General features: G+C 57.7%; 16 protein-coding genes across 21 annotated transcripts; 8 read left to right on the top strand and 8 right to left on the bottom strand.

Annotated features, from left to right (window-relative positions):
- The first annotated feature begins 44 nt into the window (after positions 1 to 44).
- On the top strand, positions 45 to 1,053 carry H310_08318 (hypothetical protein). The gene is made up of 7 exons (XM_008874019.1): positions 45 to 144; positions 200 to 324; positions 392 to 459; positions 526 to 560; positions 605 to 650; positions 700 to 816; positions 875 to 1,053. The coding sequence occupies exons 1-7, from the start codon at positions 79 to 81 to the stop codon at positions 1,015 to 1,017; spliced, it is 600 nt and encodes a 199-aa protein (XP_008872241.1). The 5' UTR covers positions 45 to 78; the 3' UTR covers positions 1,018 to 1,053.
- H310_08317 (hypothetical protein) lies at positions 800 to 4,461 on the bottom strand. The gene is made up of 2 exons (XM_008874018.1): positions 2,461 to 4,461; positions 800 to 2,367 (listed from the first exon to the last, which is right to left on the bottom strand). The coding sequence occupies exons 1-2, from the start codon at positions 4,447 to 4,449 to the stop codon at positions 1,051 to 1,053; spliced, it is 3,306 nt and encodes a 1,101-aa protein (XP_008872240.1). The 5' UTR covers positions 4,450 to 4,461; the 3' UTR covers positions 800 to 1,050.
- A 222-nt stretch (positions 4,462 to 4,683) lies between these two features.
- On the top strand, positions 4,684 to 6,764 carry H310_08316 (hypothetical protein; the record flags this gene model as incomplete). The annotated part of the gene is made up of 14 exons (XM_008874017.1): positions 4,684 to 4,815; positions 4,883 to 4,955; positions 5,016 to 5,064; positions 5,120 to 5,191; positions 5,242 to 5,307; positions 5,372 to 5,437; positions 5,489 to 5,620; positions 5,676 to 5,842; positions 5,912 to 6,046; positions 6,114 to 6,158; positions 6,205 to 6,290; positions 6,332 to 6,428; positions 6,477 to 6,567; positions 6,611 to 6,764. The coding sequence occupies 14 exons, from the start codon at positions 4,684 to 4,686 to the stop codon at positions 6,762 to 6,764; spliced, it is 1,365 nt and encodes a 454-aa protein (XP_008872239.1).
- Positions 6,765 to 6,777: 13 nt separating this feature from the next.
- On the top strand, positions 6,778 to 7,465 carry H310_08315 (hypothetical protein; the record flags this gene model as incomplete). The annotated part of the gene is made up of 3 exons (XM_008874016.1): positions 6,778 to 7,005; positions 7,052 to 7,172; positions 7,221 to 7,465. The coding sequence occupies 3 exons, from the start codon at positions 6,778 to 6,780 to the stop codon at positions 7,463 to 7,465; spliced, it is 594 nt and encodes a 197-aa protein (XP_008872238.1).
- Positions 7,466 to 7,647: 182 nt separating this feature from the next.
- Positions 7,648 to 8,633, top strand: H310_08314 (hypothetical protein; the record flags this gene model as incomplete). Its single annotated transcript, XM_008874015.1, has 3 exons — positions 7,648 to 7,802; positions 7,848 to 7,932; positions 7,995 to 8,633. 3 exons carry the CDS (start codon positions 7,648 to 7,650, stop codon positions 8,631 to 8,633), a joined length of 879 nt encoding a protein of 292 aa, XP_008872237.1.
- A 267-nt stretch (positions 8,634 to 8,900) lies between these two features.
- On the top strand, positions 8,901 to 11,233 carry H310_08313 (hypothetical protein). 4 transcript variants are annotated; one of them, XM_008874012.1, is made up of 9 exons: positions 8,901 to 9,036; positions 9,109 to 9,755; positions 9,811 to 9,845; positions 9,895 to 9,959; positions 10,014 to 10,151; positions 10,194 to 10,280; positions 10,329 to 10,420; positions 10,468 to 10,552; positions 10,599 to 11,233. In XM_008874012.1, exons 1-9 carry the CDS (start codon positions 8,926 to 8,928, stop codon positions 10,773 to 10,775), a joined length of 1,437 nt encoding a protein of 478 aa, XP_008872234.1. In that variant the 5' UTR covers positions 8,901 to 8,925; the 3' UTR covers positions 10,776 to 11,233. The 4 variants fall into 4 exon arrangements, with proteins under 4 accessions (XP_008872234.1, XP_008872233.1, XP_008872236.1 ...); XM_008874011.1 differs by having other exon boundaries at positions 10,468 to 11,233; XM_008874014.1 differs by having other exon boundaries at positions 10,329 to 10,552.
- Positions 10,820 to 11,768, bottom strand: H310_08312 (hypothetical protein). Its single transcript, XM_008874010.1, has 6 exons — positions 11,535 to 11,768; positions 11,385 to 11,475; positions 11,230 to 11,340; positions 11,060 to 11,184; positions 10,974 to 11,006; positions 10,820 to 10,927 (listed from the first exon to the last, which is right to left on the bottom strand). Exons 1-6 carry the CDS (start codon positions 11,757 to 11,759, stop codon positions 10,862 to 10,864), a joined length of 651 nt encoding a protein of 216 aa, XP_008872232.1. The 5' UTR covers positions 11,760 to 11,768; the 3' UTR covers positions 10,820 to 10,861.
- Positions 11,769 to 11,859: 91 nt separating this feature from the next.
- On the bottom strand, positions 11,860 to 16,851 carry H310_08311 (hypothetical protein; the record flags this gene model as incomplete). Its single annotated transcript, XM_008874009.1, has 8 exons — positions 11,860 to 12,087; positions 12,136 to 12,249; positions 12,304 to 12,429; positions 12,485 to 12,931; positions 13,001 to 13,479; positions 13,542 to 13,982; positions 14,045 to 16,032; positions 16,082 to 16,851. The coding sequence occupies 8 exons, from the start codon at positions 16,849 to 16,851 to the stop codon at positions 11,860 to 11,862; spliced, it is 4,593 nt and encodes a 1,530-aa protein (XP_008872231.1).
- A 110-nt stretch (positions 16,852 to 16,961) lies between these two features.
- H310_08309 lies at positions 16,962 to 19,587 on the bottom strand. 2 transcript variants are annotated; one of them, XM_008874006.1, is made up of 8 exons: positions 19,378 to 19,587; positions 19,002 to 19,324; positions 18,674 to 18,951; positions 18,406 to 18,621; positions 18,269 to 18,352; positions 17,952 to 18,206; positions 17,807 to 17,897; positions 16,971 to 17,753 (listed from the first exon to the last, which is right to left on the bottom strand). In XM_008874006.1, exons 1-8 carry the CDS (start codon positions 19,578 to 19,580, stop codon positions 17,512 to 17,514), a joined length of 1,692 nt encoding a protein of 563 aa, XP_008872228.1. In that variant the 5' UTR covers positions 19,581 to 19,587; the 3' UTR covers positions 16,971 to 17,511. The 2 variants fall into 2 exon arrangements, with proteins under 2 accessions (XP_008872229.1, XP_008872228.1); XM_008874007.1 differs by having other exon boundaries at positions 16,962 to 17,753; positions 17,807 to 18,206.
- Positions 16,976 to 17,580, top strand: H310_08310 (hypothetical protein). The gene has a single exon (XM_008874008.1). The coding sequence runs from the start codon at positions 17,021 to 17,023 to the stop codon at positions 17,471 to 17,473; it is 453 nt and encodes a 150-aa protein (XP_008872230.1). The 5' UTR covers positions 16,976 to 17,020; the 3' UTR covers positions 17,474 to 17,580.
- An 81-nt stretch (positions 19,588 to 19,668) lies between the features above and the next one.
- Positions 19,669 to 20,637, top strand: H310_08308 (hypothetical protein). Its single transcript, XM_008874005.1, has 3 exons — positions 19,669 to 19,859; positions 19,922 to 19,980; positions 20,024 to 20,637. The coding sequence occupies exons 1-3, from the start codon at positions 19,700 to 19,702 to the stop codon at positions 20,519 to 20,521; spliced, it is 717 nt and encodes a 238-aa protein (XP_008872227.1). The 5' UTR covers positions 19,669 to 19,699; the 3' UTR covers positions 20,522 to 20,637.
- A 17-nt stretch (positions 20,638 to 20,654) lies between these two features.
- On the bottom strand, positions 20,655 to 23,063 carry H310_08307. 2 transcript variants are annotated; one of them, XM_008874004.1, is made up of 7 exons: positions 23,020 to 23,063; positions 22,642 to 22,973; positions 22,418 to 22,581; positions 22,275 to 22,368; positions 22,129 to 22,226; positions 21,954 to 22,081; positions 20,655 to 21,902 (listed from the first exon to the last, which is right to left on the bottom strand). In XM_008874004.1, exons 1-7 carry the CDS (start codon positions 23,027 to 23,029, stop codon positions 21,691 to 21,693), a joined length of 1,038 nt encoding a protein of 345 aa, XP_008872226.1. In that variant the 5' UTR covers positions 23,030 to 23,063; the 3' UTR covers positions 20,655 to 21,690. The 2 variants fall into 2 exon arrangements, with proteins under 2 accessions (XP_008872226.1, XP_008872225.1); XM_008874003.1 differs by having other exon boundaries at positions 22,642 to 23,063.
- A 156-nt stretch (positions 23,064 to 23,219) lies between these two features.
- On the top strand, positions 23,220 to 23,900 carry H310_08306 (NADH dehydrogenase [ubiquinone] iron-sulfur protein 8, mitochondrial). Its single transcript, XM_008874002.1, has one exon. It carries the CDS (start codon positions 23,256 to 23,258, stop codon positions 23,850 to 23,852), a length of 597 nt encoding a protein of 198 aa, XP_008872224.1. The 5' UTR covers positions 23,220 to 23,255; the 3' UTR covers positions 23,853 to 23,900.
- H310_08305 (hypothetical protein) lies at positions 23,228 to 24,778 on the bottom strand. Its single transcript, XM_008874001.1, has 3 exons — positions 24,663 to 24,778; positions 24,330 to 24,603; positions 23,228 to 24,266 (listed from the first exon to the last, which is right to left on the bottom strand). Exons 1-3 carry the CDS (start codon positions 24,747 to 24,749, stop codon positions 23,917 to 23,919), a joined length of 711 nt encoding a protein of 236 aa, XP_008872223.1. The 5' UTR covers positions 24,750 to 24,778; the 3' UTR covers positions 23,228 to 23,916.
- Positions 24,768 to 25,724, bottom strand: H310_08304 (hypothetical protein). The gene is made up of 6 exons (XM_008874000.1): positions 25,664 to 25,724; positions 25,499 to 25,609; positions 25,326 to 25,451; positions 25,164 to 25,281; positions 25,005 to 25,120; positions 24,768 to 24,953 (listed from the first exon to the last, which is right to left on the bottom strand). Exons 1-6 carry the CDS (start codon positions 25,703 to 25,705, stop codon positions 24,858 to 24,860), a joined length of 609 nt encoding a protein of 202 aa, XP_008872222.1. The 5' UTR covers positions 25,706 to 25,724; the 3' UTR covers positions 24,768 to 24,857.
- Positions 25,725 to 26,026: 302 nt separating this feature from the next.
- Positions 26,027 to 26,488, bottom strand: H310_08303 (hypothetical protein). The gene has a single exon (XM_008873999.1). The coding sequence runs from the start codon at positions 26,440 to 26,442 to the stop codon at positions 26,125 to 26,127; it is 318 nt and encodes a 105-aa protein (XP_008872221.1). The 5' UTR covers positions 26,443 to 26,488; the 3' UTR covers positions 26,027 to 26,124.
- Positions 26,489 to 26,645: the final 157 nt, after the last annotated feature.

Raw genomic sequence — 26,645 nt, 5'->3', positions numbered from 1 at the left:
TACAGGTTCGTAACCGGATGAGGTCTTTATCCGGACCATTTGATGGAAAACCAGCACTCGAGGAGTGGCTGCGTCGGCATGACGACGCGAGGAATCACAGCGACGAGTGCCGTCGAGTTCCTCAGGATCTGCGGACAGCTAAAGGTACGAGATGCGAAGGAGAAGTGTTGAGGTGGTGGTCCATCACGTGCGTATGTAGCGCTTGAAACGCACGGGATGGGTCAACCATAAAGTGAACGGCCCGGAGTCTGTCGCCGATCATATGTATCGAATGGCTATGTGCACGCTGCTGCTTGACGGGGATTCGTCCGTGGACAAAACGCGGTAAGTAGTCATGCATCCATCGAGACTGGAAGAACAGCACACGCGATGGCCCGGACGTCGATAGTAGATGTATCAAGATGGCCATCGTCCATGACTTGGCCGAATCGTACGTCGGCGACATCACTCCTCACGATGGTATCTCTCCACAGCACATTTGCATGGTGATGCATGTCAACTCATTCGACGTGTGCGCACGTGCAGGCGTATCGAATGCAGAAAAGCATCGTCTCGAACTGGTACATTGTCACGGCTAGTCGTTGGTGTCCCTCACTTGCCGCAGAACGCGATCAACGAAATCTGCCACAAGCTCGGACACTCTCAAGCAGGTATATCGCCACTGAATGCTGCCTTGCTCCCCGTCCTTACGCGTTGCAGCGCTCGAAATCAAGGAGCTGTGGCACGAATACGAGGACGCAGCGACCGACGAAGCCAAGCTCGTCAAGGACATTGACAAATTTGAAATGATTTTGCAAGCCGACGAGTACGAAACGGGTACATTCACGCTTGCATGGCATGGTCTCGATTCTACCAACGCTGCTTTCCATGGCAGCGCAAGACAACCTGCACTTGGACCAGTTCTTCACAAGTACCGACGGCAAGTTCCAAACGCCGCTGGTGCAGTCGTGGGTTCAAGAACTCAGCGCGCAACGGCGTACGCGACGGACTGGCGCTTCGACCCACGCATCGACTTGACCGTCATGAAAAGCACACTCTCTCGTTTGTCCGTCACTCGTTTACGTTTTTCTCGACGTGGCCATCGACGGCTTGGTTCTTGTGCTCAGTCACCACGTCATGCACCACCGCGCGGACTTTGGGAAATGGTAGCGAGCTGAATTTCCCCCACAGCGGGTTCTCCCGCCAGTCCTGCGAAGGAAATCGAGGGCTCGTCAGTCCATGCAGGATTCGCGTAATACTTTGCGCCGGCACGATGCTCGCCCGGATTCGGTCGTCGTGGAGCAGGGTGGTTGTGGCTGCCTCGATGCTCAAAGTGTCGGGTTGGGTCAGCGGGGCTTTCAGCCACGCCGCCGTTTGGTCTTCAACACCGGGTCGCTCGTCTGTCGAGGTGGCTTCAAAATACGCTTCGATCGCCGCGTTCAGATGGTCGGTGGCATCGATCGAGCCGACGTCGCGGGGACCGTTGTTGTCCGAGTCACTTTCGTCATCCGCCCATCGAGGAGATGCACGTTTGTGGGCGCGAGTGTGCAGCGGCTTGTGTCGCTGGGACCATGCCGCTGCAAGGGCATTGTACAACGCTTCCACCCGCTTGACATGTCGCGCTTCTTGCGTACGATGGTGCGTGTAAATCGTATGCGCGAGGTGGTCCAGCTGCGTCGGCAGCAAGGGAGGGCCGAGCACGCGGTAGTGAATGGCATACTCGGACAAGGTGTAGTGCACGATGCCGAGCTGCTGGAGCCGCCGGAGGTCCATAAAGACGACCGCCGAGTCGCCCAGACCAAACCGGTGCGCATACTCGACCGTGTTCCAGACGTACGTGGTTGTAGTCAAGTACCCGTCTTGCACGGTCGTGACGTGAGCTATCGACGAAATGTTGGCGCACATGGCCTCGAGCTTCCACTTGGCCAGTTGATGGTGGCGCACGGTGATCGTGCACGTAGCGTACAGCGACGGGAAGAGCTCGACGACGCGTTGGAGGTCGAGGGTGGTCAGCACCGTTTCCACGACCGACGCCTTCATGTCGAATTCGTGTTCGAGCGCCGCGATCGGGTGCGTCACGCTCCGTGTGGGCGACGACGTATGGTGGCGAAACAGCGTGCGCATCAACCCATGGACCTGCGGCATCGAGAGCCCGTCCGCGTGCGCGAGCGAGTGGAACCGAATCAAGTCGGACGCGATCAAGAGCAGCACACACGTGGATTTCTTGCCGTCGCGCCCGGCTCGACCAATGTGCTGGACGTAGTGCTCCATGCTGCTCGGCATGTGGTAATGCACAACGCCTCGCACGTTGGCCTTGTCGATGCCCATCCCAAACGCAATCGTGGCCACCACAACGCGGATCTTGCCGGCGGCAAACCCGTTTTGAACCTACGCGAGAACGCACAGCGACGTCAACAGGCGACTCGACCAAAGCATGCCGTTCGCCATGGCCGTGTTTGCTGTGGTGGTGTGCAGAGGTACCTTGTCTTTGACATGCGCAGGCAGCGCTGCATGATACGCGCGGGCGTGGACGCTGGCTTCGGACGAGAGCAGGGCCGCGACTTGGGTGGCAGCATACTGCGAGTGGACGTACACGATGACGCTGCCTTTGTTCAACGGCGCCGTCACGAGCAGCTTTCGCAGGGCATCGTATCGATCGTCATCGTGCTCGACGCGCAGGACGCGAAGTTGCAAGTTGGCGCGGTATGCACGGCATCGATGGATCCCGTCCGGCGGCACGTCCAAGATGCGAACAATGTCGTGCGTCACTGGAACCGACGCGGTCGCGGTGAGGGCGAGCACTTTGGTCGCGCGATCGATCACGCGACCGAGCCGCAGGAACGCCGGACGAAAGTTGTGCGACCATTCACTCACGCAGTGCGCTTCGTCGATGCAGACGACGCTCACGTGGATGCGCGCGAGGAGGCTGGCAAACCCGGCGGTCACGACCCGCTCCGGCGACACAAACAACAGTTTGAGCTGATTCTCGACCACCGCTTTGACGACCCGCGCTTGGTCGGTTTTGAATTGCATCGACGACAACGACGCGGCGCGGCCTTGCAGTGGCGCGGGCAGCTTCGATAGCTGGTCGTGCATGAGCGACACAAGTGGCGATATCACCAGCGTGAGCCCCGGTAGATACAGCGCGGGCAGTTGATAGCACAGCGACTTGCCCGCCCCGGTTGGAAGCACCAGAAGCGACTTGGATCGACCGTGGGGGTCTTGCAGGAGGCGGTCCACGGCCCACTGCTGGCCAGGTTTGAAATCAGCATGACCAAACATGACGCGGAGCGAGTCGAGCGCCGATTCGAATCGAGGAATCGGCGGGACGACGTCCGTCGGCGTCCACCACGCCCGTGTCACGGCGGTCGGGTGGTTCTGTTCCCAGAGGAAAAAGTCGCATCGCCCTTCATCCATGCGCCGTGTGCATGCAAAGAATGCACGACCATGGTTCTTGGTTTTCTTGGTCACGATGAGGCGGTGGCACGGGATGCCGTGGGCGCAACAAGGCAATGGAATCGAGTCATCGTCAGCTGACTGCGTGAAGGAAGATGGCAACGAAGGAGGAGGGCTGCTCGGGTGTGCAAGACACTCCTCGACAATATCGATGCCGTCATACACCATCGGGTCTTTGGCGTCGGCGGCGTCGGCCTGCTTGTGCGTCGAGCTGGACACTCCTTCCTCGTCGACTTGGTTGTACATGGTGGAATGGAGGTACTGCGGTCGCTTCTTGGCCTTTCCCGTGCTCCCTCGCACGCGTTTCCGCATGGTCAGTCGGACAAAGTTGTCGCTGACAGAGGTCGACCCTCGTTCGCGATGGACTTCCTTCTTCGCAAACTCTTTCCACGCACTCAAATCGGCATCCATTTTGCCAGCTGCGAGTGGTGCTACCTTCCACTCAAGAGTTTTGAGCGATTGGGACGGCATTGCCTCGGGTGTAGGAGTTGTCAGTTGTGAGGGAAGCGAGCTGTCGACGGGACGCCTCGGACGAATTGCAGACTGGACGAGTGCATGGCTTTGTGAAGGAACTACATGCGTACGACTGCTGTCCAGTGGAGCTGGCGCTGATGTCGCGATGGCGAGCGCGCATTTATCTGCCAATGCGGTCACGGCCCCGTTCCAATGTTCTTGAGCAGGAGATGACTCGTCATTCAGAGCCGTCGTGGCGGTGTGCTTTTTCTCATCTTGCTCCACAAGATCCGCTTTTGCACGTACGTCTTGTTGCAGCGACTCGAGCTTTCGTTTCTTCTTGAGTTGTTTTCGTTTCTCAAACATTTGCAGGAGCCGCGCTTCATCTTGTTTGGCTTGATGAGCCTGGACAGGGTCCGTTTTCTTCGTTTCTCGTCGAGGCCATGCGACCCCAGCCTTCCCACTCAAGTCGGTTGGTATTTCTCGCTTCGTTGGCCACGCGGCGGTCGTCTTTTTGCCGCCGTCGTCGACCTTGGCGTCGTTGCGGCGCGGCCACGACATCTTCGCGCCAAGAATTGAATCAAACCGGGCCGACATATAGAATTTCAAAGGTGTTTCCATTCTCAATTGAGTAACCTACAAAATTGAGTTGACTTGGATGGACCAATCAAACCGCGCGTCGTTTCATCTTTTCACCGGGACGATGGCCGTGCTTCGACGGCTCACGGTGACGAACGCCACCGTGCCGCGCTCCGTCGATTCAAATGCATCGCATAGGTTTTCACAGCTCTGAAGATGTCGGTTTTGGTCCTTGGCGCGACCTCCGCCGCAGCGCCGTGCCCGTACGCGGCCTACAGAACCACGATTTGTCGATCGTACTGCGTCCAGCCCGATGCTGCCCTGTGCATTGTCGATGGCAATTGCAAGGTTGGTTCGAGCAGCTTTTGCTGCAACCTCCATGATGTGGAGATTAGATCTGTACGAACGAGCGTAGGAGCTCGTGTCGTACACTCGTCACAACGTGATCAAGGACCCGATCACATCCGCCGACATCCTCGTCGTTCGTGGTACCCCCACCATCCTTCCGCATCATGCTGCATAAACAAACACGTTGCCGGGGGGTACAGGTCCGGCCGATTACCTTGCGGAGCTTCCGCTTCTCGCCAACACCATTTTGTACGTTGGCTACATGACCCACTCGCTCGACTCTGCCACGAACGAATGACGCCAGTCAATATTCCTCTGCCAACATCAAGTTGGTCGGCGACCTCACCAACACGACGCTTGGCGACGCCATCCAATTGTGCGCTCGGATCTCCCTTGAATAACGTTCAGTTGATACGCGCGCTGTAGGCGCATCGTCAGTAACCGCGGCATCTCGTTTGCCCGAGCCACGTTTCCATCGTCGCTGTCGGCGCTGTACGTGGCGGCACTCGACGCTGACGACCAGTGCTTACGCTGAAATGGATGGATGCTTGCCCAGGTCTATCGAGAACAACGGCCTAACCGACCTTCCGCCCTCCATCCCATACGCGTCCCTGTCCGACTTGTCCGTGTGTTTCCCAACCTGTGTAGTACATTCCCTGACTTGGTGCGGTAGCGACGCATCCAACAACCAACTCACGAGCATTGCAAACGTCGACTTTCGCCGTGCGAAAGCGCTGGCATTCCGAGGCAACCCCGCGCTCACTTCGTTTGCCAACGTCCGGCTGTCGCCCGCGTTGACGTCGTTGTACGTTGTGCGGAATATGCCACCGTGCTTCACCGTCATCCGCGGTCTCATGCAGAGACTTTGGTGGAGCCGTCTTGACGACGTTCCTTGTCGACGAGTCGTCCTTTCGAGCGCTGGACTCGCTCACGATGTTCCGCGTCAGCGCGATCGACGTGTCCGCGACGTGTCGACTGCCCAACGCCCCACGCTTTTTCAAACGCGACACGATTTGCGTGATTCCAGGTCGGTCGGCCCTCGCATCGATGCGCCGAGAACGCAACTAAACGGCGAGCCGCGTGCGCTTGTTGGTAGACCCGTCCGCCTCGGACGGCGGCGGGTCCACGTCGTCGGTCCCGCCCCAGTTCGGCTGGATGGTTGCGCTCGCGATCGGCGACGGGTTTGTGCTGGGAGTCGCCGCCTGGTTTATCTACACGCGGCGTCAGCGCCGTGCGTCGACGAAAAGGTCCGCGCGCCATGCATGTCAATCCAGGCACCGCATCACGTCCATGTGCAGGCATCGCGACACCAGCGGCCGTTCGACCCAGTGGACAAGCAAAGAGTGCGAGGCCATGACAAATGTCGCCATGGCAACCCGTCCAACGTAGGTCGTTCGGTGCGACCGCCGACTTTAACGTCGAGCACGCCCAACGTGCTGCGCGGGTCCGTTGCGCCGCTTCCCATTCACATGGACGTACGTTCTGTCATGCGACGGCGGCGTTGACAGCGCCGCAGGACTTGGCGCTCGTTCGACTCGATGAGTCCAAGCTGCGCAAGAGCCACGTGGTTGCCCGGGGTGCGTACGGCGAAGTGTGGTACGGCGAGTACAAACGTATGACGATCGTGATGACTCGCGGCGCCGTCAACGTGGCATGGGTAGGCGACCCCGTCGCAGTCAAGTGCATGCTGCCAGGCAAACGCGCGGCAAGCGATGTGCAATGCCTCGTTGATGAAATCACGCGCACGGTCAAGTGCGGGTGCCAGGCGCCGCGGTGCGTGCTCACGTGTTTCCAGGTTGACCAGTCCATATATTGCCCACACGATCGGCGCGAGTTGGGCGACGCCCGCGGCGCTGGAAATGGTTGTCGAGTGGATGGACAGGGGCGACTTGAAACAAGGGCTGGACCAAACCAAGCCGCCGACGGACCCGTCGACGGCGTTTCCGTGAAAAGATCGCGTGCATGCTGGCGATCGTCGAAGGCCTTGTCTACCTCCATTCGCTCGACATCATCCACCGGGACCTCAAGTCGCGAAACGTGCTCGTCGATTCCACCAAAGTCATGTGTGGTGCCGCGACCGCATGCGCTGACTTGCTGCGTTTCCAGGGCACGAAACTCACCGACTTTGGGGCGTCGCGGGAGGCCACCAGCGACACGATGACGATTGGCGTCGGCACGTATCGATGGATGGTGCGTTGGGCTCGGTCGCCCGGTCATGTCCCAGCGCTCGTTCGAGGCCCCCGAGATCCTCAAAGAAAACGACTACACGGTCGCCGCCGACATGTACTCGTTTGGGATGGTCGTGACCGAGCTCGACTCGCACGAGATCCCCTACACCAACCTGACAAACGGAAAAGGTTTGTCGGTGGCATGCTCCCCCTCCCAAACGATTCGTTTGTGCGTAGGCAAACCACTGGTCGACACGGCCATCATGAGCATGGTCATGCATGGCGACATCCACCCCGCGCTCACGGCCCAGTGCCCGACATGGATCAAGGACCTCGCGCTCCAGTGTCTCGCCATCGACCCGGCCAACCGGCCCACCGCCATCCAAGTGGCTGCGGTCGTGCGGAAACATCTCCACGGGATGCATGATGCAGCAGTCGACGGACGAGATGGCGGTCTATCGTGCATGCCGCGCTTGCCATAGGGCATCGCATGGCCGCCTCGAGTGACGAGGCATTTGGTGGTCGCCACCGTCCCGTTGCAAACGATCGAGTCGGTTAAGTGGCCAACGCGACCATGCTTGCACTGGTGATTTTGGGACCAGGCGCTGGCACACAGGAGGATGGCAGCAACGGGATGTTGTGCACACTTATTTGCTGTCGACCGATGACGCAAAGCCCGCTGCGCCACCTCGAGTTTACCGAGTTCACGGACGTCCGCTTCGGGTCCCAGGCCGGGCCGTTCGACGTCACGATGGCCACTGTCCGCGGCAACATGCCGTTGCAATTGTGGCTGCGGTGTGCCAACACTGATGCGAAATGGTGTGGCTCGCTGGTTGCATGCGAAGTGCTTCATGACGTGGGTAGGGAATGCACGGTGCAGGACACTGCCGTCGCTGCGACGGGCATCGTGTTTGTTTGGGACAACTCGAGCGTGATCCATGCACTAGCAGTAAGCCGTCACACAGTCTCGATCGTGACTGCCTGCCTGGATGACATGTCGCTTTTGTCCAGGCGGCGCTCAAGTGCAGTCGACGAGAGCCGCTGCCAACCGTGGAGAAGGTGGGCGAGTTGGATCTGGAATGGAACGGCTCGAACGAGCCGGCCATCGTGCTAACCATCGACCGTGGCTCCGCCCTCGAATCCACGTACACATTTCGGTTCGTGCGATCGGCAGTGGCGCCCATCGCCGTCTTGCAAGCCACCGTAGATAAACTGGAGCGGGAAAACCACGTCCTCCACCGCGCACTCGCGTCGCCGACGTCTCCGATCTCGGTCGTTGTTACGTCGAAAGCCAAAGTGCCCCGCGACACGTTCTTGACGTGGACCGTCAGTGGATGGCTTGATCCATCCCAGTTCGCGTTGACGACCCTCATGGACGCCGTGATGATGGTCCACCCTGGAAAGTATTGCATCTCTGTCCGCGGTCAGTTTGATCACCGCCATGGACACAACGCAATCGTGCTGTTTCTCAACGGCGTCGCAGTCATGGCGTCCCCTGGAAACAAGGCCGTGGATACCGTCGACATTGCTCATGTGGTCGACGTGCCAGCGAACGCCTGCGTCCAAGTGCTACACCGAGGAGGCTCCGACTTGAATGCCGGGGCCACGTTGGCGTTGTACTGGCTCGCCGCTTCGGAGCGTTGCGCTTGAGAGGGCGTTGCCTAGCTTAGTTGCAGCGCGTAGCGAGCCTGACGCATTAAGCTACGTCGTGCAAGTGCTCGTGCTGTCTGTGTTCGAGCCTCGAGCAGGCCGCAGCCTTTGACGCAGTTGGCAATGGCACAATTTAAAATCCTTTCGAATGTTTAAAATATAGAAAATATTTTAAATTGATGGGAAGCATCTGACTTGATGTTTGTATGCAATGTACCAAGAATTATTTACGCAGCGAGAGTGATGATCTCCAAATTCTTCAAATCGCGTGAACAAATTGCGTTTTCACAGGATGATGAAAACGGCCCTGCGAAGCGATGCTGCCGGTTCATTCGATCGGTCGGCGGCATTTATGGGCCACGAGTATGCCCTGGAGGCGGAAGAGTGCGCCCAGGCCGGAAATGTGCGTAGGACTGCCATGTCTATATGCATGGGAGTGTCTCCTTACCGCTGTGTCTGGAACTTGAATTCGTAGTTGCGGAGGGCCGAGCAGTTGGAGCGACTTGCCAGCAGCAGTTATCTTCGCGCGATGGACTCAGTACGTCAAGAAGACAAAAAGACACGTGCAGCATTAAAGCTCATTGCGGACAACCACGAGCAGCGCGCAATGCGGTGGCATCGGACGCTGACGATGAATCAGAGCCCGCACGCTGCTACCACTGCAGCAGCTGTGGGTCCCTCCCACATCGTAACCACCACGGCAACACCGACACCTTCCGAGCGGTACGGACCATTTGATCTTATGCCGCCGACCAATGACCCAAACACCACGTCCACCGCAACGACACACGCAGACGACGACAAGAGCCTCTCCCTTCGAACAGCTGCGTCGGAAATGGAGGAGCTTTATGAACGGCTCAAGGAGCTGGGCCTCGGACCATCTGCATCGCGAGGCCATCCCTCGCAGCCGCACCACCATGCCCAGAATTCTCATCAAAGTATGCCACAGCAACAACATCTCATGAAGCAGCACTTGAGTTCGGATTTGGGCGACTCGTTCTGTTTGTTGCCGAAGGCTTCTCTGGGAAAAGCACCGTCGTCGTCATTGGCGGCCCATCGAGTTGACGGCGGCGCGACGCTCAAGGCGGCTGCTGCCCACCGCATGAAGAACCAGCGCGAAATGTACTCTTTGTCATATCTCCCTGTGCTCGGTTGACCCACCACGAACATTTTGTAGGTTAATGGAAAAGCAGGGGAGCCGGAGAAGCTTTGGTGGGTAAATTGCAGCCATGGTCTGCATATAGCTCACGCCACGATATAGATCACGCGCTCACCACTCCAGAGAAGGCCATGCATCAGCCGTCCGCATCGCCTGCTTCTGCCGAGGTAGACGATGGCGCTCCATTTCCCTGCACGCATTCACAGGTTTGTCCATTCCAGCGAACGACATCGTCCGACGGCTCCATGGACGTCGAGATTGACCAGCTACGGACGGCGTTGGCGCACCAGAAGTTTGAGGCGAATCGGTTGATGCACACAATCAAGACGCTCGGGAGTGAAAACGCCAGGCTCATTCAGGTACAGTCCATCGAAGCGCCCTTCTTAGGCGGTATGGCGCAGGACACCGAGTCGATGGCGCGGCTGCGCGAGGAGAACAAGCGGCTCGTGCATGCCATGGACGAGTTCAAGGCCGAGTACCATCAAAAGGCAAGCCACCGTCGTGTCCGTGCGAAGGGCACTAACGAAAGCATTTAGTTCGCCGTGCTCAAGCGAGCACTGGAGGAGTGGTGGCGCCAGGATGCGACCAACCAGAGCCAGCGCAGCCACGACACGTCGAGGCAGTCGATGTACGTCCGAGTCTAGAAAACGGCATGCCTGAACACGCGCCGTGTAGGGAAGCGTTGGAAAGCAAGATGGAAGCAGATTTGCAGATCTTGCGGGACGAATTGGCAGCTGAAAAGGAAGCCAGTCGTCAAAAGGTATGGCGCGTGCATGTTGCTCGTATGATCATGGCGGTGGTCGCAGGACGTGCAGCTGCAACGATACGAATCCTGGTTCAAGTCGCTCAAGGCGTCGGCGAAAGCAAAGCAGCAGACCCGCGAGTTGAATGCTGGGGGCGACAGTGGACGCAACTCGATGACGTCGTCGTTTGAAGTAAACCAAATGCCGCCGGCCACGTCGACGACGCGGCGGGAGCTGTAATCGCCTCGATCGCGCATCGTGCGCACACTGTATGGGCCAACAACTCACGGTTTTGGTCGTCTGCGTTGGGATTATCATGGCAAGGACTACAAAATACCATAGTTTCGCTCGAACGCGTTGAGCAGGCGACTGATTGCCTGCGCTCCACTCATCTACCGCGACAGATCAGGACAAAGCAGCACGGCGAGCAAGACGAACCGGGTACTCGGACAGCGAGATCATTTCGTCCACCTACGGAGGAAGTGTGTGTGACAATGGAATGACATGGACGAATCAAGACGAACGTATGGGCACATTTCTTTGGTAATGTGGCCGTGCGCCATGGCGCCGAGTACAAACACGACAGGTTCTTTGGGAAGCTCTGCCGCAAACTCCCAAGGATCGACGAGGTCGCCGGTGACGGAGCAGCCTGGTGGACAGGATAAGAAGCGATGGACGGAACGACGACATGTACCATATTTTTTGCAGTTTGGGGGAAAGTGCGCGTCGACGGGGTTCTGGATTACCTTCAACAACGTCGTCTTGCCATCGGACGATCGGATCTTGAGCGCATGGAGCAATTGCACTAACGCAATGTCAACTACGACAACCGACAGCGTGCGAACGTACCCATGAGCCCCGCAAAACGCTTGTACGTGCGGGGAATGCGCATTTGGGAGCTCACTTGAATGAGTACGCCCTTGGCACTGCGAATGAACACCTGTGCATGCCAAGATGTTGGCGTCCACGTGTAGTTGATGTCGTCAGAAACGTATGTACCTTGAGATGACCGGCTTTGTTGAGCGGACTGTCGAGCAGCGCCATCAATTCTTGGTGCAAAATGTCTGGCCGCGACGCCGACGGGTCCTTGTTGTGTTTTTTGTGAATGCCCTTGTGGTCATCGCAGTTGAGGAGCTGGTACCCGCGCGTCGTCTTGACTGTCTCGAGCGAAGCGTTCTCAAGTACGACGATCACTTGGGGCTTCGTGTCGACCTTGGCGGACATGGCGGAAATGCAACTGCATCATGTCGGCGGCACCAATCGAATTCGAGTGGACGTATTTGATTTCAAAGTGTATACTTATTATAATATACAGGATATGGGTTTAAACAATTATGGAATCAAAGAGGCCGTGCAAACCCCACAGGACCATCGTGCCGAGCAAGTCAAACGCGGCCATGGGAATGCGCGGTGCAGCGACCGAGGTGATGGTGGTGGAGCCGACGGGCGGCGACGCGCCGCCAGGGATCTTGTTCGCGTTCGAGACGAGCGGTGTTGTTTCGCTGTCGGAGGATTGAGACGACGACACCGCTGGCCTGATGCACCTGCTCGTCTACACACTCGTCGTCGTGAAAAAGGTCGGAACAGAACGTGATCATACTTCATCGCCGTGCTGGAAGAGCTGCACGGATTCAACTTGAACGTTGCGCACGCGGACGAGACCAGCGAGTTGAATGGATTTTGCCACGGACGATGGCTCGGTCGTGGTGAGTGACTACGAAACAACGTTGAGCATCGCGTCGAGTACATGGAAGCGCATGGATCATGCCTCAAGGGTGGTGTAGATGTTGCCCAGCGTAGCCACAGCGAGGCGCAGCGTCACAAGACTGCTGCCCAAGTCCGACGCCGGTGCCTTCGAGTTCACGACAATCGCTCGTGGCTCGACGGTCGTCACCTGGTGGTTGCATGAGCCTTTCACGACGGTAGGGACACCAACGCGATGGACTTACCTTGGCCGAGGAATCGTCCGTGTTGAGGAATGCCAACAGTCCGTCGCGGAACGAGTTGACGACTTGCTGATTGAAATACGGGGGCGAGTACCCGTCGACACTCAGCACGACGTCCACATACTGATCGTTGTCGAGAGGCTTCTTGACGCAACCGCCGAGCAGGCGCGACGTCGTGGTGCCGTCGGGGCATGTAGAACACGCGGCCGAGTCCGGGGACAGACATGTCGATCCGGCAGGGCACGTGCAAGCAATGCACCTCGTTGCGCCTCCTGACGAGTGGTAGCCAGCTGCGCATTGCACGCACCCACCAGTCTTTCCATCCGAGCCGGCGGCGGGCGGCGTGGCATGTCCAGCTTTACACGTTGCGGCCTCGCACTGGCTTGAGCCGCCTTTGGAAACGTACCCTGCCGTACATGGAGCGCACTGGTCCACTTCGACGTCCGAGCCCTGATGACCGTGATGGCATCTTTAGAACGTGGTGCCGAAGGATGACGTGGTGTGTCGGCATCGTCTTACCGCAGGGGAGCTGTAGCCAGGGAGGCAGCTCGTCGGCTTGCATTGGACACTCCCGCCGGGGGAGAAATGCCCGGCAGGACAAACGTCGCACTTGTGTACGCTTCGATATGCGCCCGTGACGTTGGAAGCCCAGCCAGGTGGACAAGCCATCGGCGCGCAGTCGAAGCCCCCTCCTGGAGAAAAATGGCCCGGTTCGCACTCTTTACAGCTTCCCGTAGCTGAAATTGCCCCGGCAGGCGACCCACTGCCTCGCAAACACAACGTTTTCGCGCATGGAGCGCCTCCACCAGCGCTGAATTGGCCAGCGCCACATTGAACACACGACCCGTTCGTCGAGTTGGCGCCCTTTGACGAGGCGAAGCCAGGCAGGCACGTTGTCGGACCTGCGCATGCGCTGGTTCCGCCAGGAGAGTACGTTCCAGCGTCACAGAGGACGCAGTCGGCAACTGCATCCTTGGCTCCAGCAGGAGCCGACGTGCCTATTTGACAAGGGTTAGCCCAGGATAGTTGGCTTCGACGGCAAGTGCACGAAGGATTATACCTGGTGAACAAGTTGTTGGCTGGCACTGCGCAGCGCCGCCAGGACTGAACGAACCTTGGGGGCAAATCGCGCACGACCCGTCGGGAGTGTCGGCTTGAGCGGGCGATGCATACCCAGGCAGGCAGCTCGTCGCCTTGGATACGCTTCCACCGCCTTCGCAATACGTCCCGGCCCCGCAAATCGTACAGTTTAACAACGGATCGACGGCGCCTGCCAGCGCGGACGTTCCATGGGCACATGTTGTGTTGGCGCATTGGAACGCCGCCCCGAGGCCGAATTGCCCCGCCGGGCACACCGTGCATGTGTCTCTCGCACTGACAGCTCCTTTGGCGGGTGAGGCAGTCCCTGGAGCGCAAGTCGTAGCGATGCAAGGGTGGCTCGATCCTGGCGAAAAGTACCCGCTTTCACAAACCGTGCACGAGCCGCGAGGCGAGGTCGCCCCTATCAAACATAAAGTTGCAACACGAACAACCACATTACGGCACGCGGACCGCTTGGCTTACCTTCAGACGAGCCCGAGCCAGGCTCGCACGTGCACGGAGCACATGCCGTGGTTCCTCCAGGACTGTAAAACCCCGCCGCGCACGGAGCACATTGACCGGTGGCGGTGGTCGCGCCGCTCGGGGACGCTGTGCCCGGTGGACACGTCGTGTCTTCGCACTGCTTGTCACCTCCAAGCCCAAACTGGCCAGCAGGGCACATGGTGCAATTGCCCTTGCCTTCCGGAAGGAACCATCCGGGGGCGCATTGTCCTGGAGCGCACTGGTCACTCCCGCCAGCGCTGTACCAGCCAAGCGGGCACAGCTTGCAGCTCCCCTTTTCCAAGTGGATGCCAGTCGTCGACGACGCATACCCCGGCGGACACGTTGTCGGTTTGCACGGTTGGTTTTGGCCGAGCCCGAACGTTCCCACGGGGCAATCGTGGCAATCCATCGGCGACGTCGCCCCTTCCTGCGTGGCCTGGCCAGGTGGACACAGCGCGGGTTTGCACACAGCCGCGTCGGCCGTCGAGTAGCTTCCCTCGCGGCACAGCGCGCACGTGTTGGTTTGTTCCGGCGCGAACGAACCGGCAGGACACAACACCGGCGCACAGAGCGCCGACCCGCCGTTTGCATACGTCCCCAAAGGGCACCCCGTGCAGTCGGCCGCGTGAATCGCCCCTTCGTTCGCCTCCCATCCGGCCGCGCACGTTGCTGGTTTGCATTCGGCTTGACCTGCCGCCGCGAAGAATCCGCGGGCGCATGTAACACACGGACTCGACTTGCCGTCCGACGATTGACCGTCGGCGCACGACTCGCAATCCGCTACGGGATCGACTGCGTTGGGTTTTCCGGTGAAGCCCCGCTGGCACTGCATGGGCTGGCACGATGCGTTGCCGCCGGGCGAATAGAAGCCGACGGCACACACAGCGCATGTTTGCGATGGATGGGACGCCGTCGTGTCATTCGAGCTCGAGCCCGGAAGACACGTCGTGGGGGTGCAGGGAAACGCTCCTCCGAAGCTGTAGTGCCCTGGTCCACACGGGGCACATGCTTCCCCAGTGGACGACCCGGCGGGGGTGCCATAGCCGGGAAGACAAGCGGCATCTTTGCATGTGGCATTGCCCCCGCTAGAGAACGTGCCAGCAGGGCAAAGCTTGCAGTCCGTGGGGGTCCCGGCGTGGTCGACGGTGGCGCTCCCAGCGGGACACGTGGCCTGGTTGCAGGTGGCGTTGCCGCCTGCGCTGTAATGGCCATCGAGGCACTCGACACAGTCAAACGCGTGCATCGGGGGCGACTTGGGTTCGAAGCCAATCGCACACGTCGTCGGTTCGCACGTCGTCATGTTCTTCAGCGTGTACGTGCCAGCCGGGCATGGCGAGCAGAGATCGCTGCCGCCGTCCGAGATAAAACCAATATCGCATGCCACACAGTTGGAGACAGGATCCGATGCGCCATCGAGACTCTCTGTGCTGGGGGGGCACATGGACTCGTGGCACGGCGTCCCTTTGCCAGGCGAAAAATGGCCCGCTGGACAAATCGAACAAGTGTCGCCATCATCGTTCGGCTCAAAGCCAGGGTCACATGGGGGGCTCATGCACAACCCGGCGTTTCCTCGGGAATTTGTCGCTTTGGGGCACTTGGTGCACTCGGTGGGACCTCCAGCGTGGTCGATGGCTTCCGTGCCTTTCGGGCACGTGGCAGGCTGGCAGGTGGCCGTACCCCCCGGGGAATAGTACCCGCGTGCGCAACCTGAACAATCCTGGACGTGTGTGGCGAATGCGTGGGGTTCCGTCCCAGCGGGACACGACACGGGCTCGCAAACAGCGCCATCGCCGGTGGAATACGTCCCGATGTCGCACGCCATGCAGTTGGCTGTGTCGCTGGACGACCCGGAAGGCGCAAAGTAGCCTGGCACGCACTTGGCCGGAGCGCAAATCGAGTCGGCTGTCGCGTACGTTCCGCTGCCGCACTGCGTGCAAGTCGTTGCGACTCCGCCTGGAGAGACCCATCTACATGCGAGTGTCACGTTGCGTCGTCACGAGATGCGCAACGTCGTACCCAGCCTCGCAGCGCTTGCAGCTATCCACGCCATCCCAAGCCAATTCAATCGCGACAAACCCAGGAAGACACGTCGTGGGCTCGCACACCGCCGAACCACCGGTCGAAAACTTGCCCAAGTCGCACGGGCGGCAGTCCGAAGTAGATGTTGGGTTTGTCCTGGGCTCTGTGCCCCGTGGGCATTGCATCGGTGCACAATCACTGGTACCCCCGGCTGAAAACGTTCCATAGTCACAAGGGAAGCAATCAGTCGAGTTGGTTGCGTGTTCGACGGGTTTGGAATTCAAGGGGCATTCCAGCGGGCTGCACGCACCGTTGCCAGCGAGACTAAACTGTCCAAGGGGGCAGTCGTGGCACACGTCGTTGAGGCCCGTCGAATACGTGCTGGCAGGGCATGGTTTGCATGTATCTGTGGCGTCGGTTGCGCCGACAGCATTGCTAAAGTAACCAGGGCTGCACTGAATGACTTCACAAGGAGTTTCGTCATCGCGGTCGCTGTAGTATCCGGCTGGGCACGTCATGCAGTCTGTAGACGATGTAGCGCCGGCCTTCGGGCCTTCTCCCGTCGTGCATTTGACGGGGCGCTGACATAAGGCTGTGGAACCGTCTGACCAGCTTCCGGCACGGCATTCGACGCAGCTGTCCGTGGCGGCGTCGTAGCCGAGCCCGGGCGAGCAGAACGAGGCATGGACACCCGAGGCAGTCGTCAGAACCAGCCATGTTGCAGCCGCGACTGCTGCTGCCTTTGCCGTCTTCCGGTTTGAGCCCATCGCGGACGGTGCCAAAGTCGAAATACATGCCGCCATGACCGCGATGTGCCGAAAGGTCGCGATTTGAGATCTTTCGAACACGAACGGACCAATCGGATCCCTCGATTTCGTGGAAGGTTGCCAAGATCGCGCGGCGTTTGTTCCACCCGCACAAGAAATTCGAGCGAAGATGAAGGTGGTCATGGCGTCCGCGTTGGCCGCCACGACCGTCGCTGTTGCGACGCAGCTGGCGTCGGGGACCCCTTCCTCCCGCGCTATCCACGTATGCTCGTCCAGTGTTGCCGCGCTCAATGGCGTGTACGAAGTGGACGAGTCCCTTCGCTCGGACAACGCACCCGTGTTTACACGCACGGATGAAGATGGCGACGACATCGCAACAAGCGATTATCGCCTTTTTCGCCACCAAGGGTTTTGGGCATTTGCAAACTTTGCATCGTGGCCTCCTGAGGTTGAATTCCGCTGCGACCCGTACCGAAACAACCATGAAGACAGCGTTGCTTGTGAGAAGGACCAAGTCGAGCCGCCGCTCCGCGGGTACACCTCCCGCCAATCGGTCTTGTCGCGACCTCCGACTTTGCAGCTGCACCCATGCAGCGTCGACCTTGGCGTGACAGAGGTATAATGAACAAGGTCGCTCGATGGTGCCAGTGTTATCGTGGCTCAATTCCAACGCACAGCGAGCTCTTCAGCTTGAAACGTAATCTTCGCCATGAGAGCGACGTGGTCCGATGAATACTTGTGGTTTGGAAGCCAACGGTGCTGCCGCCGTGGGTTAGGCACTCGCAGCACTTCAGTCGACCACTCGCCCATGTAGGGAGTTATTGTCGCGCCGATTCGTCGCGGGGACAATGGTTCTGGCATGGCGCACGTGTCCCATCCGTCTGGGGCGTGGCGGACGTAATCTACGCTGCCGCCTTGACTCTCGAGTGAAGTGGGGCGGGGGGGCGCGACATACCAACATCAGGGACCGTCTCCAGCTCCCGCGCGTCGTCTCCTACAAGGGACACCAAAGGCGGCAACGACAGCACTTCCACAGCGGCCAATTCCTGCGCCAGCGTTCTCTGGTGTGGTCGGTGCATTCGACTCGTCGTTTGTACTACCTTTTTCGAGTAAAAGATGTAGTCGACGGTACCCGTGAACGTGTGATCTGCAAAGGTATAGTCGGGCTCGCCATCGAGTTGATACCGTCCGTACGCGCTATCAAACACTTCAAAGTGCACAAGCTTGTCTTCTCGGTCGCCGCGGACGTGCACGGATTCGTACGGGGCAGTGGGTACGTGGCTAGGGCGAGGGCACAAATCTGTGCAAATGCCGCCGTCTGTGAACCGCGGCGTTTTGCCGGAATTGTACGACGTCTACACGAGGCGTGGCGCATGGCCGTGTAATGTCCAAGTTGATGGAATGGACTGCGCGGCACCTTGTATGGAGACGTTGCCATGTATGGCATCCCCGGCACAGGCAGCACCACGGGGGGTTTACTGGGATCGACGATTGCTCGTGCCTTATAGAGTGCACGATCATCTCACATGTTGTCCCGTGGGACATCGTACCGACCTTGAGCGTTTGAATCGGCTCGGATGGAATGCTGTATTCGCTCCAGCCTGCAGCGTTTTTGGCCGAGATGCAAAACTCGTACGTGTTGCCGGCGCTGAGCATGGTGGCGATATAGTCGACTTGGCTCGGGTTGTCGAGCATGACCTCGTGCGAGAATCCGATAGTGGTGCTGCAGTTCACCCGACGAACGAGTCGGTAGCCTAGAATTGGCCCATGCTAACGGGTCTACACTGTCAAGAGAGTTTTCTCGAGCTCATCGATGACTTACAGCGGAGACGGGAGGCACCCATGACAGCGTTATGGTGCTTGTTGTCGGGTCACGCGCAAGAGGACGGTTCATTCTGGCGGGAGGTTCCGGCTCGGGACGTGGGCGTCCTGTTCGCATGGTGTGGTAGACATGGCTGACAGGTGTCGCGTTGAATGAGCCAGCGATCACGATCGGTAGGTGGAAATCCGCGTTGAATGCTTCGACTTGAGGAAGGACGAACGCAAGTTGGTGCTGCCGAACGGGTTCGAGGTTGGGGTGGCTGGCCAGTTGTAAGTTGGCTACAAAAGTTGTGGTCGTTCTTCGTGAAAGAGTTTGAATTCCTTTGTACCCACGCAAACGGCGCTGGGAAAATGGCATTGCTCCCACGGCTGGAGTGCCACGATCAAGGCGACGTTGTCCTGTTGGAGCTTTGAAGCAAAGTTGGGTGCGATGGACGGGTCATTGCAGAGATCGTTCAGGTTGATGCGCAACGTGCGAAAGATTTGAAAATACATGCGGCGGAAAGCAATGACAAGACCGTCGTCAAAGTCACCGGTGCGCTGATGGTACACACTGTCGTAGCCTGCCGCATTCAGTCGCGGGACCCACCACAGGGTAAAGTCGTCGACCTCCTGGAGGCAGAGGATGTCGGCGTTGTAGCTCAAGAGTTCCCTATACGTGGCACTTGTTCAGATGCGCACGGGGCGAGCGGAAAATCGTCTCACTGGAAGATTTGGTCTTTTCGTTTGGTTGCGGTGAGGACAGCAGGGTCGCAGTACGGCTTGTAATCGGGGGTAGCGTGCATTTGACGCATTACGTTGTACGTTAACACGGAGACGGACTCCCGTCCTTCACGTGCATCTTGCTCGATGGAGCTCACAGGGACCATCCGACGGCCGCCATACAGGTCACCCGTTGGCGCATCCATGTCGGCGATGCGAATTTCAAGCACTCGACGTGATTGGTGGGAAGGGAACCAATCATGTCTGGCGACGTTTCGCACAAAAGATCGGACCCAAAAACAACAAAACGGCGACGCGAACGCGGATGGAGCGAACGCCGCCGTCTCCAACTCGGGCTGCGACGGCGCCAGCAGCGGGGTCCCCGACGCGCCTATCGCCGAAGAAACCATCCATCAAGGATATCACGTCAACCGTGCCGGATGTTCCACTCGACTTCTCGTTCATGAACTTGCCTGCGATCATGGGTAAGGCATGAACATGTCCATGTCCACTTTCCCTTGCACCACGCATGACAATTCCTCTTTAGATATTCTCAAGGAAGAACCAGTGTCAGGGAGAAAAAAGGCGGAAAACGCTGATGTTGCCGTACGTCCAAGGCGCACTGCTTGACAGGCTTCATGCGCATTAGGTTGTACCTGTGCCACAACCCTCTGACGGCACAGCGGGAACTCCGCACACGCCGTTCGAGCCCCCCGTGTCGATTCGACTGAACAACAATTTCTTGACTCATATCGACGACTTGGACAAAGCCCTCTCGGCCGTTTTCGTGAAGCCGTCGCGATTGCAATGGATCGATCTGAGTGGCAACTCGATTGCGACGATCCCTGTGATTGCGTTCCAGCCGTACTTGGAGCTCACGACGGTTCACTTGCACGCGAACCAGCTGTGCAAATACACCGACATTGATGGATTGGCGGTCCTTACGAAGCTTCGCCACTTGACGCTGCATGGAAACCCCGTCGAAGAGAAGAAGCACTACCGGAACTACACTATTCACCACATCCCTTCACTCCTTGAACTCGACTTTAGCTGTGTTACCAAGCTCGACCGCGAGAAAGCCGAGACGTGGAGCATCACGTACCGGAAGAAACTCGCGCGGAGGCGAGGTGAAGAGGTCGATGACTAGCGGTCATGCGCTCTTCTCGATGGTCGGTTGAGGGCAACGATAAAAAGAACTTTTTCAAATTTCGACGTCGAACTACAATTTATAGTATCAAGAAAAAATAGTTTTTCTGATAATTCCACTGCCGGCGGTCGCACGATTGCAGAAGCGTGGCGCAAGCATGGCCGATCGCGATGCCCGAACCACGCAAATTCGTCGCCTCCCCAGAGCGGAGAAGCGCCAGGTAGCATGAAAGTGGACGGCATGGGGGTCACCGCGGTGGCCCTGGTGATCCCGTCATTGTATGCACTGTATGGATGGTACCGTCGTCGACTACACGACGACATACTTGACACCGGCGCTGCGAGTATGAATGGTCCTGTGTCCATCGTGTCTTCCGAAAGGATTCAACTATGTAGCGACACGCACGTCCGCTTCCAAGAAGACCCATCGCACCAGTCGTTGTCTGAGCCCCCTCCAACGCAATTGTCCCCACAAGCCTCGTCCATCCTGTACACAAGCCGCGGAGACGTCACAGTGAATGTTCTCGACAACAACTACCTGAGCAGTGAAGCCCGCGACTACTTTGCCGAAGTGACGGACGTGTCTTCCGAACACGTGCATGACGACGATCTCGTGACCCTACGGCGAGCCGACTTTGATGCAATGATGGGGTTTGTTGCCAAGCATCTCCGCGAAATCCCTCCAAGCATCGTCGTGTCCGCGACGTCGCACTCCATTGCGCCAGGGACATCGCTGGAGACGATGCTGTCCGAACTTGCCGCGACGGACCAAGCCAACACACCCCTCTCCCAGATCATATTGCTCGTCGACGGCAGTGACGACCACGCGACTCCATCGAACGACGGCAGCACGTCCGGTGCATCCGATGCACCATCGTCGTCGGCCGCTCGCGAGATGGTTCGTTCGTTTCAACGATCGCGGGGCGTTCCGCCTGCATCCCGTACGACAGCGTCGTCGTGTCGGCGCTGCGACGAGTGGAATACGATGCCGCCCATGACGACGTTGGTGCCGGTGATGGTGCGTCATGGCAGCCCTGGTACAAAGCCCGCCAACAAAACCAAGGCGACGTCGCCGCCGACCAGCCACCCGAGGCGCATCTGGGAGAGCTTGTTCGGGAAGACGGCGTTCGAGAACAACGCCGACTTGGACCAGTCGTACTTTGTATTCCATTAAGCAACCGCGTCGAGAAATCGCCCGCTTACAACGCAAGTACGTTGCGCTGGACGAGCGCTTGGAAGAGCGCGCCGTGCTGCGCCGACCCGACGAGATACGACAGCGTCGCATGGACGTAGTAGTCGCTGTGCATGGACGTAGTAGTCGCTGTGCATGGACAAATTGTGGAGAATGTCTTGGATCAAGATGGCCTTGCCGACGGAAATGCCTGCGCCATCATCATGAATTTTACCAGCACAACGTGCATACAACGACATACCACATGCCACCTTGACGTGGGTAAAATGCACGTGGAAATGGTAGTACGATGGCTGGTAATGCACAAAGCACCGAACGCTGGACGCCGCGACGCCGTATTTTTCACGGATCACCGCCAGCCCTTTCGCCCTGCCGCCGCCGACATGTCATCGACAAGAGAGAGTTGGAGCACGTACCGCAGACTTTCCAGCATCGGCACGTGCGGCGCGCGCAAATCGCGGACCGATCGAATCGACCGGTCGCGGACAATGGCCAGGCAGTACAAACTCTCGACCTACATGGCACGTCTGCTGCGTGAGACGTCAAAACCATTTTGACTCACGTGATACGGGGCGCTCCACTTTGTATCTGGTAGGAGCACGAAACCATGCGTTGGGTCCGAGTCGTCCAAGATGATCTTCTCGGCTTCACTCGTCCTAGCGCGTCATCGAGAGCCCATCGGCATGATGTTGACGGCTTCGGTACCCATCCAAGATGTTGTACACCCATTGAATCTTCGCAGACGGGATGCTTTCGATGTATGGCAGGGTAATGTTGTTGTAGATGGCGGCGGTCTCTTCAGCCATGTAAAACGATTGCTCCGAGTGCTTGGCAATGTGGGCGGCAGTTGCAGGGTAAATCATCGTCACCTGGGGACGTTGTCCGTGAGTATCGGCGCGAATTAGGACGAAGCAGGACACAGTGCGTACCCGCAACGCATCGTTGTCCCCAGAGAGCACACCGATGTGGTTCGAGTACACGTCGTTTTCATGCATCCGTCGCAGCGTCATGCTACGAATCAGTCGAAGCGCATCCCCGCGACCAAACTTCTGCTTCTGCAAGACCAGAAGAACCTTGTCGGGGTTTCCAGGGAACGTGCCCACCACGCACATCTCGCTATCCATCGCTTTCGTAATGTCCTCGAGTTGGAACGTAGAAAGGTCCACAGCACTGGGGCGTTTGTGACGGCGGGATTGGAGGAAGTAGACGCATGACGCCACAATACACACAGCCGCGGCAATAATGGGAGCCGTCGGAACGCCTGGGGGTGGCCATCACATGGTTGGCGTCATCGACTCCGACGATACCTGTGCCCATCCTTCCACCGGTCAAATTCGCGATTTGATTCGAGTTGCAAATTATTTTTCATTTTCATGGATATCGACGGGACAATGCAATTTTATCAACGTATCGAACATTCGAAGAATGTCGTGCAATGATTGGTTCGACGTCTGGAAAATGTTTTATTTTAGCCAATCAAACGACGAATCGAGAGTACACTTGATCCCGACCACTGACTACGCGGGACTTCGTTTTGAGCAAGATGCTGACTCGAGCTGCAGCCCGCGGCGCGGCCGCCCGCGCTCCGTTGATGCGTTCAGCGACTTCCATGTCGTTCTCGACGGACTCTTCCATGAAGAAGCCTACGTTGGGCGAGGTCGTGGACAAGGCTGCCAACCTCTTCTTCTTGGGGGAGATTGCCCGTGCCACGTGGTTGGCATGGGAAATCCACACCCAAAAGAAGACGACGATCAACTACCCGTTTGAAAAGGGTCAGTTGTCCCCCCGCTTCCGCGGTGAACATGCGTTGCGACGATACCCCAGTGGTGAAGAACGCTGCATTGCGTGTAAGTTGTGCGAAGCGATTTGCCCGGCCCAAGCAATCACGATTGAAGCCGAACCACGTGAAGACGGTGCTCGCCGCACGACCCGCTACGACATTGACATGACGAAGTGCATCTACTGCGGGTTCTGCCAAGAAGCGTGTCCCGTCGACGCCATTGTGGAAGGGCCCAACTTTGAATTCGCGACCGAAACCCACGAAGAGCTGTTGTACGACAAAGCCAAGCTGCTCGCGAACGGCGACAAGTGGGAATTTGAAATTGCCCACAACTTGTCCGTGGAGCAGCTCTACCGTTAAATTCCCCAACGACAATTTTCTAATGCATTCCGTGTTGTTGGCACACCATCTCGCCTTTGAGACGTCACTGAACCAGCGCTTTGATCTTCTTCACAATGTCGTCCACGCGAGCAGATTGCGTGAAAAAGTCGAGGAACTCACCCGACGGACTAATGAGATACATGACGATCGAGTGGTCGACCAGGTACTCTTCGTCTTCGTCGCTGTCGTCGTCGACTTCGGTCTCGTCCGCCTTGGTGAAGTACACGCGGTAAGCCTTCGTTACGTCCTTGACTTGGTCGGGAGTCCCTGTAAGCATGCGCAGTTTCGGGTGGAAGTCCTTCTTGTACGCCTCCATTTGTTCCACCGTGTCACGAAATGGATCGACGGTGATGAAGAGGGGTTCGATGTCTACTTCGGGGATTTTGTCGAGCACTACAGCGTCCCACGATGACACCCGCCAGGCTCGGTGGAGAAAGGGGTCGTGAGCGCACATACCTTCGCCTAAACGCACCAACTCATTCGGACAAATATCCGGGCAATGGGTGAACCCGAAGTAAAGCAGCGTGTGCTTGCCATGGAACGACGCGTTCGTGACGCACGAGCCCGACGCGCAGTCGACCAACGTCCATGGTCCACCCAGGAGCGGCTTGCCCACAGATGTGACCTTTCCCGTCGTTTGAGTTTGAAGACGGTCTTTCTCTGTGTGATAGTATGCCAACGCACCAGCGCCGATCACCCCGGCGAGCGCCATGCTTGCCCACGTGATAGGCTAATCCCCGCGAGTCAACATCACACGTCGTAAGCAAGCAGCATAGACTGCGTACGTACCCCCGCGCTGGACGTGTTCAACGAAGGAGTTTCCTTCGTCGAGAACCGCCGTGAGCCTTTGCCATGCCGCGCAATTTGCCGCAGCATCGTGGAACACCAATGAACTTGCGTCAACCAACACAAAGACAATCCGTGAGGGGTTCAAGAATTATATTTGGAAGGTCCTGTATTTCTTTATCATGACCATCGTGCGTTTCAGTTGTTATCGGCCTTGTCGGCGAAGTCGTCGTACTTCTGCTTGAATGCCTTGGCGATGTGCAAGAAGGGCGCGTCAACGCCTGTTCCAAGGCGCTACAGGCAAGGTGGAGTCTATGAATGATGCATGCATGCCATGGACAGTACCGCGGAACACTCAAAGTACTTCAGGTTGTTTTGGTCGGCAAACTCTTCGGCTTCCTTTTGGGAAATCGCATCCCGGTTGCCTTCTTTGTTGTCCGACTTGTTGCCCACAAGCACACCTATTGCGCAGTTAGTGATGGTGGCATGTGGCCAACAACAAACCGGGAAGATTGTGGTTCGGGGCAAGCTTCGACACATCCTGATACCACTTGGTACACGACTTGAACGATTCCTTGCTGTTCACGTCGAAGACCAACAGGATCATGGACGCGCCTTCAAACTGTGCAAATTGAGTTGACATTCACCCCACTCACAAAGTCGTACGTGGACAGATCCAAACTCGCGTTGGTTGAAGATGCTTTGGCCAGGACAGTCGTGCATGTACAACTCGACGAGAACGTTCGAGTCGGGAATAGGGACTGATTTCACGCACAATTCAGCGTTCGAAGTCTACGCATATGCCATGTAAAGGAATGCAGTCATAGCGTGAGGGGTACCATCACATAGTTCTTTGGGTAATCGTGGCCGTTGCTCTTGAACGATTGCAACAGTGCAGTCTTGCCGACCGCTCCATCCCCAACGACGACAACTTTGCATCGAAGAACCAGCTACGCAAGCGAGACATTGTCACTAGGCCCTTGTTCACGCATCTACCGCCGTACGGTGCTTTTGTGCGTCGTCTCCATGCTGCGAAGGCCCGACATGCTGGCCCGGTTTGCGGCACAATCTTTTGTAAGCCCCGTGAAAAGTCACGCGAAATCATTGGATAAATATATTTATTTTCAACCAATCATGTTGTCTTTGGAATAGACCGGTCGGCAAGTTGGCGCATGACGTGGTGAGCCGCCGCAAGCACTGCAGAGGCCAACTGTGGACAAGCTCCGACTGGAAATGCTTATTGTTCATAGTTCTTAAATGCATTCCTGTCAGCGCCATAGCCAGCCGTGAATGCAGGCTGGCACTCCATGGAGGGATATTGCCAGACGAAACGTAGTGGAAATGGTAACATGCCCAGATTCTCGAGGTGTTGCTGAGATAACAGAATGATTTCTATTAAGGCGAGTCCACTTGACAGCTGAACAGACGTCGGGGACCTTGGAAGACACGAATTGGATGTACAAGGTTAGCAATCTAAGTAGTTGGCCGCCATGAGCAATTCCAGCGCAATCTCGGGCTCGATGACAAAGTCAGGGATCCGCGCATTGCTGTTGGAGAATCGTTTCTTGTAGTACATGTACTGAATGACTTTTTCCAAGATCGGCGCGCTAATGTCTTGGAATCGGATCTCGCCCTTGCTTTCAATGAAATGTCCCGTCAGCATGGCCTTGATCGTGCCAGACACCATGGCGCACTTTCGAGCGATGTAGAACTCGTGCCCTTCGGCGCTAATCAGCTTCACGTACTCCTGTTGGGCCGCAGGGTCGGTCGACGCATCAGCCATGGTTTCCCTCCTTGGCCGTTGTCGAACGAGCGAGTGGGAAATCGAACTCGAAGGGTTATACGGAAATCCGGATAACAGAGAAGGGTATAATTCAACGTTTTCTCTTGTTTTCATGGAAAAAACAATATTTTTCTTGAAGGAAAAAGACACGTGCAACAACATGACCGAGAAGCTGTCGTCATGCAGTCGGCAGCGACACTTGT

This window comes from Aphanomyces invadans (assembly GCF_000520115.1).
Source record: "Aphanomyces invadans strain NJM9701 unplaced genomic scaffold supercont1.17, whole genome shotgun sequence".
NCBI classification, from domain to species: Eukaryota; Oomycota; class Saprolegniomycetes; order Saprolegniales; family Verrucalvaceae; genus Aphanomyces; species Aphanomyces invadans.
The sequence above is the reverse complement of the archived record's forward strand: the minus strand, read 5'-3'. Positions and strand labels throughout refer to the sequence as shown.